Here is a 9,126-nt window from a genome sequence, read left to right on the forward strand (position 1 = left end):
TCCCTCCCTCCTTCCCTCCCTCCCTCCCTCCTTCCGTGTGTGTGCACATACATGTTCATTCTTTAGTTTTTGAGAAAGACCTTGCTAGGTAGTCCAGTCTAGCCCTCAAAGTCCAAACTCTGCAGCCCTGGCCTCTGAGTGCCAGAGTCATGGGTATGTCCCACTGTAGATACCAGCTAGCTCTGCTTGCTTTTGGTTAGAGAATTTGCTGAACTGTGACGGCCTTTTGCCACACACATGCCAGCTTAGCCCTATAATTCCTGGATGACAAATGAATTGATAACCGTTAATGGCTTCACAAAAATGTCACTGGTAATGTTTTACAAAAGTAAAGCTAAGTTTTTAGAGTAATAAGTAGGGAGAAAATCAAACATTTCTTTTTTTATATATAGTGAGTGCTTATTATGTGCTATACTTAAATTTGTCTGTTGCCTGTACATGGATACTGAGAAAGTTAAACAAGAAAAACATGTTTGGTTTGGTGTAAAATGTGACTATGGAAAAAAGCATTCTCTTTGTTCCAGAATTTCTTACCAAGTAATATCGAGCATACCCCTTTTGAAATCAGAGTTTTGAAGTTGGAGACTAGCTTTCCTGTGATTGGAATGTAACCAGGGACCAGCTCTGCTGAGATATATTAGTTAAGTTTGCTATTAATAGTAAGTGTTCTATTATCATTTCATAAGCCTGCAAGGTTAAGCACTGAGGAATATGTCTTAATGTTTTAAATTGACATGTGGTAGTACTTTTTTTCATAAATGACTTAATTTTGCAATGTATCATAACCTATTATGATTCTGTTTCTCAATTTTTAGTTTGTTGTTTTGCTTTTTGAAATAATCTCATTCTGTAGTCCTGGCTTATTTCAGACCAGGCATACACTACAGGCTGTCCTCAGGTTTGTGGTATTTTCATTCACTTCATCCCAAGCAATGGGATTGCAGATGTAGCCCCAATGCCTATCTTCTGCTTGTGAGAAAGGGCAGTAACAGACTTGGTGTTCATGGATAGTGTTTTTTTTGAGGTTCTTTTATTCCTTGAAGAAAATCTATAGTAAAAAAAGAAAATTTCAAAGATGTTGCTATATTCTAGTGAGAAAGATTGTGATTATGTTCTTTTAATATAGCAGACATCTGAAGCAGAAAATGAACAAAAGGTGTGCTCTATTCTGGTTTTCAGCAAGTTTTGTTGAACATGGTCTGTATGCCGTGTACTATTTTAAATGTTTAGAAATAATGTTGAGTAAAATAAGATTTTTTAATTTTCATGGAAGTATCTGGGGGGAGACACATTGAACATAATTAGATTAAAAGTAAGACATTAATGTTCTTGTAGTAAGTTGTAGAGGTGCCCGTAATTGCAATAAGAGGAAATTTGTGACCTTCATAAATGTTGTTGAGCCAGTCAGGAAGAATAGATGGTAACAGGCTCAGGGGAGACTCTTTCCTATCTCAAGAAGACTGGGGTAACAGCTGTGATGGGCAGTACGAGCACACTGAGGCCAGAGACCAAGAGAAAGCCTGAACATCCAAACAGTTCCATGAAACTGTTGAAGAAAGGTGAAGGTGTGATATCAAAAATGATAAAGATGAGTCTTTGATCTCAGAGGTGAAAGGTATTTCTCATAGAAAAATCGTCATTTAGTATGTTCCAATCCTGAGTATAACAGTAAAATGCTAATTGCTGGAAATGTTGTGTCTTTAAAAATAGAATCCTAGTGGTTCTCCTTTGATCCCTGGCATGTACAGTTTTTTACCTTTGTGTCCTACACAGTTTATGGAAGAAGTTTGCATCAGTCTGAGAATGTCAAGCAGAGCTTGTAGGATTCTGTGTAATAATATTCAAAATGTCTTTTTTCCCATTAATTTTGTCTTTTTTCCTCCCAGGTTGTGAAGCTGAGAAAGGAAGTGAAGCGAGTTCGAGTTTTGGTTATCCGAAAACTTGTCAGGAGTGTTGGCAGACTGAAGTCCAAAAAGTTAGTTGTGTGAAGTAATAATCCTGTAACTAATAAAATGTCAAAAGTATTTTAGAGGAAAATGAGTATACACTCAGCTCTGAAGTTTTCTATGATATGATCTAGGGTGGAGTGAGCTGTTCAGCGTGCCTTTGTATGTATGTTTTGAACCTTTCTTGCTTAAGATACAGAATAATATCTTCCATTTTTAAGAAAGTTCTCCCTTTCCTCCTTCCAAATTGAAATTGCTTGCAGGGTTCCTTATGTGCTTTATGTAACTAGAAGTTATTTCTGAGTGTTAGTAAGTCTAAGATGTATCAGTTATGTATCAGTTATGACTTTATTTCATTCACCTTTCTTTGTCATAGTATTTTGAAATTTTTGGTATCTTGTGAAAATATTTATCAGTTTATTATATGCTATGATGTTTTTGAATAAAAGAATATTTTTTATTTCCAGCATCAGTAGTGTCAATGAAAAGCTGTTTGCAGTTTTGTCCTGCCTTTAGTTGTGTCTTAGGAGGCTTTTATTACTTTAAACAGAGTTTTTGTAACTGACATTGTCGTTAAAAGACTAGAGAAATCAACCAGCCAGTGAAATGATTCCAATATAGCGTGTGTCTCCTCCCATTTCCAACACAGTGACAGCAGGTGTGTGTGGCAGGGGGTTGAAAACAGCAGTACAGGGTACATGCTTGTCACATAGGTTTTCTCAAAAATTTAAAACACTATTTATGACATGTCTCTAAAGCTCATGTTTTCCTTGGTAATAATTGTCTCTTTGCAGGGGCACTGAAGATGCACTGTTGAAAAATCAGAGACGAGCCCAAAGGTTGCTTGAAGAAATTCACGCCATGAAGGTAAGGGTGTGCGAGTTGGTGCTGTGTGCTGTTTGTCCTGGCAGCCCTTGTCTTGTGTGCATGGTGTCTCTTTAAGGACTCCTGGGTTGCTCAAGGCTTATTTGTGTGGCTGAACTTGGTGATGAGTGGCACCTTTGCAAAACTGTGATATGTGTAAGCTTGCATCGTTCCCTGTTTTTTAAGTACTAGACTAACTTGAGTTGAAACTGCCAAACTAAACTCATTTGTGTTTTATGATGCCTCATGTCTAAGGCTTTTATTTTTACTGTTACTGAGGCGTGTATTCTAAACTAAGGTCAATAGTTAAAGGGTTTGTGCTATTTGGAAACAGGGATAGTGATGCTGGTTGCTGACATCATGCTTCTCCTGTTGCCAACTCAATAAATTTCTGTGTAGTGGTGTCAGCGTTTTATGAGGTTCTGTAGAACTTAAAATAAATGTGGTGTTGAACCAACATGGTTCATAGTGTCGTCTTTTCAGCGAGACTCTTCACTAGCATAATTTTTAGGTCTTCTTGCTGCCCTTTTTTTGTGGAAACTTTCATTTACAAAATGACATACCATTAAATGTCTGGAAGACTTTTTTTTATTGCTGAATTTAAAAACAACATTTGGTACCAGCAATTATCTTAATTGCAGGGTAATTTTCTGTGTAAGTTTTGACTTTTATAATTTAGTGTAACTTTCAAGTTTGGTTTAGATAAAAGAGCAAAAGAATTCTTTAACAATATTTTAATTGAGTTGAATTATCAGTGCTTTCACTGCCCTTTTTAAGGAATGAGAAAGTGTTGAGTAGGATGCAGTTATCCCTGTTACTACGGGGGTGGGCAATGACTCTTGGGGATGAAGAGCCCCATATTTATTAGTAGTTGTCACTCCTATAGGACTGTCAGATATAAAATCCTTTTGGTAGATCCTTTCCTGTGATTTCTTCTAAGTATTATTAGTCTTTGTAATTTTAGTTGTTCACAGATTTTGAACCACTAGATAATTGCTGATTTCTCTGAAAGAAGAATTCAGTACACGTAACAGACTTTCAGTCTATAAGGAATTTGTTGACAAGTGACTCCACATAGGCTGAATAGTCTCCATTTTACCGTACAATCCATCACTAACAACCCTAAATCTCCTAATCTACATCATTATAACTGTCCCCATATTTCTTATCTTCCACGCCCACTCATTTACATCAATCACTTCCATGTCACTTATATGAAATAAAATACCAATAGCTCTACCTATAATCTCATTAATTTTATTATCAACAGGAGGGCTGCCACCACTCACAGGATTTTTACCTAAATGAGCTATTATCACTGAACTCATAAAAAATAATAACTTATCTTTAGCCACATTAAAAGCAATAACCGCCCTAATCAATCTATTCTTTTACACACGACTAATTTATTCAACCCCACTAACCACCTTCCCAAGCAATAACAACTCCAAAATATACATTCACCAAGACCATACAAAAAGCAACAACATGCTGTCACCAATAATAATCATTAGCACACTGATACTTCCCCTGTCTCCCTTACTTCTATAGCAGAAGTTTAGGATAGTTAGTCCAAGAGCCTTCAAAGCCCTAAGCAAACCCACAAAGTTTAACTTCTGATAAAGACTGCAAGACTACATCTTACATCTAATGAGTGCAAATCAATTGCTTTAATTAAGCTAAATCCTCTACTAGATTGATAGGACTTAAACCTATAAACTTTTAGTTAACAGCTAAACACCCTAATCTGGCTTCAATCTACTTCTCCCGCCTATCAGAAAGGGGGCGGGAGAAGCCTTAGTAGAGTCAGTTCTCTACACCTTCGAATGTAGAACACCTGCATTTTGTAACTCTCGATAATATGCTTTTGTTAGTTAGCGAGTTGTCGTATCTGATCTGTATATGAAGCTTGTTTTCTGTTCTTTAGTTTCATCAACAGGGAAGTCAGACCCTAGAGATGTTTGCAACGTTACTACATATGTCTTTCCCGCTATGTGAGAACACTTGCCGTTACCACATAGAGCCACAATTTACTGGCTGTGTATTGAATTCATATACTTTATAGTATACGTATTTGAATTCCTGGTGGGGATTAGGCTATTCTGGGTTGGCCAGTCTGACTTTTATCTTGTTTCTTTTGTTTTTAATCTCTTTTTATATTGATTTAAATATGGCAGTAATTGAATTAAATATAAAAATCCAGACTAGGAATACTAGATCAACTATTTGTTTACTTAGCTAAAGTGTTTAATTTCATTTCTGATTTGTGGTACTTTTACAGAACCCGTCTTTTCTGAAAGGGGTAAATATACTTATCATTTTTTCAGTTGAAAGGTCTTTCATAATTTTGTAAGGAAGTGTTTTTCATACATATAGGAGTATCAGAGAAATAACCACAAAACAGTAGATTCACGGTCACACAATTAAATTTGGAGGAGAACCTCTACTTACTATTTTTCTAGAGGAGTTGTTTCTTTAGCTCATATACCACTAGACTTTAATAGTTGTGCTCATGACATACTGTTTCATACTTGCTTGGTATGATAATAGGGTATTTTGTTGCAAGATGTCATCCTCATGGAGAAAACCCCATATATTTTTAGAAGTGGGAGTAGTTTCTTTTTGGCCGCAGTGTAGGATACAGGGATCAGATCTTTATGATTCTGTAAAATGATAGGTTCTAATTTTATATAGTGTTAAGGGTGCTTCTCTGATGTTGTTTCTGATAGTATTCATATTCTTAAGGTGTTAATGTACATACTGGCTTCTAAAACAAGTTTTTTCTCATTGAGAGGCAGCTTATCGACTTAAAGATCCCCAAGTTACTAATCTGGAAACCAAAAAGGTAAAACTGAAGCAAGATAGTACAACAAACTTAGTTGGCTTTTTGTGTGAATGCTGGGGATTAACTCAAATCTTCCTACTTACATGGCAGCAACATTGTCTACTAAACCACCTCCCTGGTCCCTAACACCTTACTCTTCATGTTACCAGTCCTAAGAAACCTTTCGCAGCACTACCTTTGATTCCAGAACTATTGACCCCCTTAAGTATAGCTCATTACATTTCTGCTGTGGTCTGTTTTCACAGCATTCCTACTCAGGGAAGGTGTCTTGTGAGTCGGCTTCCTCAGTTAATTCTCCTAACAGGTAGTGATGTGCTTGGCATATGGATGGTTAAGTGGCTTTTAATACAGCATTTTTTGATGCTAAACTATTATTACTAAAAGGATATGAAATTGAGGGTTTTTTATTACTTACTAATAAGTAATAAAGTTAAGTGTCAGAAATATAAAGATTGAAAAAAGCTAGCTTTTCATTATATAAAGTCACCTTAGTCAGTGTCCTAAGGCCATATAACTTTGTGTTTTTGCAGTGTTATTTGTTTGTTTTTGCATGTGTGAATATGCGGCAGATGCATAGAGGTCAGAGACAACTTAAAGTTGTTGGATCTCATGTTTCTCTGTGATGTAGGTCAAGGGGATCAAACTAGAGTCTCTGCACTTGGTGTCTTTACCCACTGACTCATCTCACCATCCCCTACTTCATTTGTTAAAACAGAACTTTTCTTCTTAAAGTGGACAGGACCCTAAAGTCTTGTTGTGACTTTTGAAATGATCAACAGGAAATGTTGGCGGTGTTACAGAGAGCAATATATACTGCCCCACTCATACTCCGGAAACACCATTTAAAAAGGAGTTTTTAAATGGAAATCCCACTTTGCTTCCTGGAATGCAGTTTCTTCAACTAGAAGTCTGAGCTTTGAATAGGCCATATTCCTGACCCCTTAATATTGTTTCATTGTAGGTCCTGTAATGAGGACATTATGTCAAGCATATGGTGGCCTCACCTTACTCTTCTAAATACAAGCAGATGTTTCAAATGTAAGTGGTGTCTGTCCTCTGAAACTTCCTGTCCCTGGGAGAAGCAGGCCAGGCTGCAGGATGAGTTAGTAAACATGAAATGCTCTTACAGATGAGGTTACAGTGCACACCAAGATTTTGAGTAAAGAACTGATTCTGGAATTGATACATCCAAATAAACCTTCTCATCTGATTTAGAATTAGAAAGTGCTCAGTGCGGAATGGGGGGAAGGGTGTTGTTTTTATTTGATTTTGATTTTTCAAGTTTTTTAATTCTGGAAACATGAACTTTTCACCTTGTCAGGATGTTTCCTAATAACCATGAAAGTATCCAAAGCACTTTCCACCATTAATGTAAAAAAATTTGAACAAGCAATACTATTGTAACTCCAGTAAGATATAATGGGTACTCGAAAAAGAAGAAACTATTACCAGCATATTTTGTAGGAAATAGCAATAAAAAAAGCAGCAGTAAATTCAGTTCCTATAAATGGGTATGAACTCAGTTTGGGGGTGAATTGGAAACAGATTTTTAATTGTTTTCTGCTTAAGGTTTAACACTTTAAGCTTAGGGTTTTTTTGTTTTGTTTTTTTAAAGATTTGTTTACTCATGTTTTTCCTGTCTGTGGGTGTTTCGCCTGCATGTCTGTGTGCCTGGTACTCAACACTAGGAGATGGCAGCAGAGCCCAGAAGCTGAGTTGTGAGCTATCACATGTGTGGTGGGAACCAACCTCGTGTCCTCCTCAAGAGCAATAACTGTTGCTGACCACTGAACCCTCTCTCCATTCCCCTAAATTGATCTTTTAAAATTATATATTGTAACATAAGACTTTTTTCATGCAAGTACACAATGTACTTAGTGCGTATTATTCCCTGTGAGTCGCTTAAAATCCCTCTTGCCAGCTTTCCCCGTGGTTCCCGGACAATTCTGCTTCTGCCCTAAAGTCATCAGTACATTGTTGGTGGAGGCTGCTTGTTGGTTCCCGGCTGCTCAGCCCCAAAATAATCACATAGAGGCTATATTATTTAAAACACTGCTTGGCCCATTAGCTCTAACTTCTTTTTGGCTAACTCTTACATATAAATTTAACCCATCACCATTAATCTGTATAAAACCACGTGGCAGTGGCTTACCCAGTAAAGTTCCTGTGTCTATCTCTGGCAGGGCTACATGGCTTCTCCTTGCTCTGCCCTTTTTTCTCCCAGGATCCAGTTTAGTTTTCCCCTCCTAGCTAAGTTCTGCCCTAGGTCCAAAGTAGTTTCTATATTCATTAACGGTAATCACAGCATACAGAAGGAAATCCCACATCAGTACATATGTGATTTTATGTATCTATAAATTTTAGGATTCACAAGTAAGAAAAAGCATGCAACACTGAGACAGATTAGTTTCAAATATTTATACATATCAACTTGAACATATAACAATAATTTTTATGATGAAAATCATGTACTTCGGGTTTTTCTGTATGTTATAGCACACTAATACTATGCACATGAAGTTAATATGTTGTGATAGCAAGAGAAGCTCATTAATGTGTGTTTTTCTTGAATATAAAAATTTATAGGGTTTGGGGAGATGGCTTCACGTTTAAGAACACTGGCCGCTCTTCACAAGACATTGGTTCAGATCCCAGCACCAATGTGGCAGTTTTGAATCTAACTCCAGTTCTAAGGGGCTCCAGCACCCTCTACGGGTCTCAGTGGGCACTGCATGCACATGATTTCAAGTTTTGTAATTCTGGAAATCTGAACTTTTCCCTGTATCCTAATAACCATGAAAGCATCCAAAGCACTGTCAACTGTTAATGTAAAAATTTTGCATCCAGCCAAAACACTCATACATATATAAAAATAAATTAATCTTTAAGAATAAAATAAAAATTATTTCAAGCAAGGAAAATTGCTCCAATTTTTAATTCTGGCGATTTCTAGTAAAGTCGTAGACATCTGCTTTACATGCTCTCCCTTTTCCTCTCTAAAGCAGCCAAGCCTTTAATCTATCATTTTTATGTGGGGTGAATTAGGGAGTGAAATTTGCTTTTTTAAACCCTCATAATTGTTGAAGTACATTATAATAGAAGTTGCAGGATGGGGAACATTGGATCTTCTATTCATCATGGTCTAAGAAAGCATCTTAGTTTTTAAGGATCATATGTCTGATTAGTCACAAAATTGTCATAAACTTTAAAGAAACTTTAAAATGTAAAGGCTGTTTCTAGGAAAGTTGTTAGAGTTCCATGTTTGTATATGCAGGTTTTGTTCATCTTAGTTTGAAACTGTGTGTGCTGTAGATTTCTGATGTCTCTGCAGGTGTACTGTTCTGTTGGGAACAAACATAAGTTAAAAGGTGCCCACATCTAGGGGAATGATTGATTAGTTTAGTGTCTAACATGATTTTAGGGAGATGCCACAGAGTGAAGACACTAGAGACACTTAGAACTAAAAGCATA

The 9,126-nt window shown here is 36.7% G+C and overlaps 1 protein-coding gene across 1 annotated transcript in view; it reads left to right on the plus strand.

The window, feature by feature from the left end:
• Window positions 1-9,126, plus strand: part of Srfbp1 (serum response factor binding protein 1) — a 24,448-nt gene that overhangs the window by 5,655 nt on the left and 9,667 nt on the right. The window contains exons 2-3 of the mRNA XM_005356098.3: window positions 1,887-1,975; window positions 2,741-2,813. Of these exons, the coding sequence (XP_005356155.1) occupies window positions 1,887-1,975; window positions 2,741-2,813 (162 nt within the window). The remainder of the gene's footprint in view (window positions 1-1,886; window positions 1,976-2,740; window positions 2,814-9,126) is intronic.

This window comes from Microtus ochrogaster, chromosome 18 (genome assembly GCF_000317375.1).
Source record: "Microtus ochrogaster isolate Prairie Vole_2 chromosome 18, MicOch1.0, whole genome shotgun sequence".
NCBI classification, from domain to species: Eukaryota; Metazoa; Chordata; class Mammalia; order Rodentia; family Cricetidae; genus Microtus; species Microtus ochrogaster.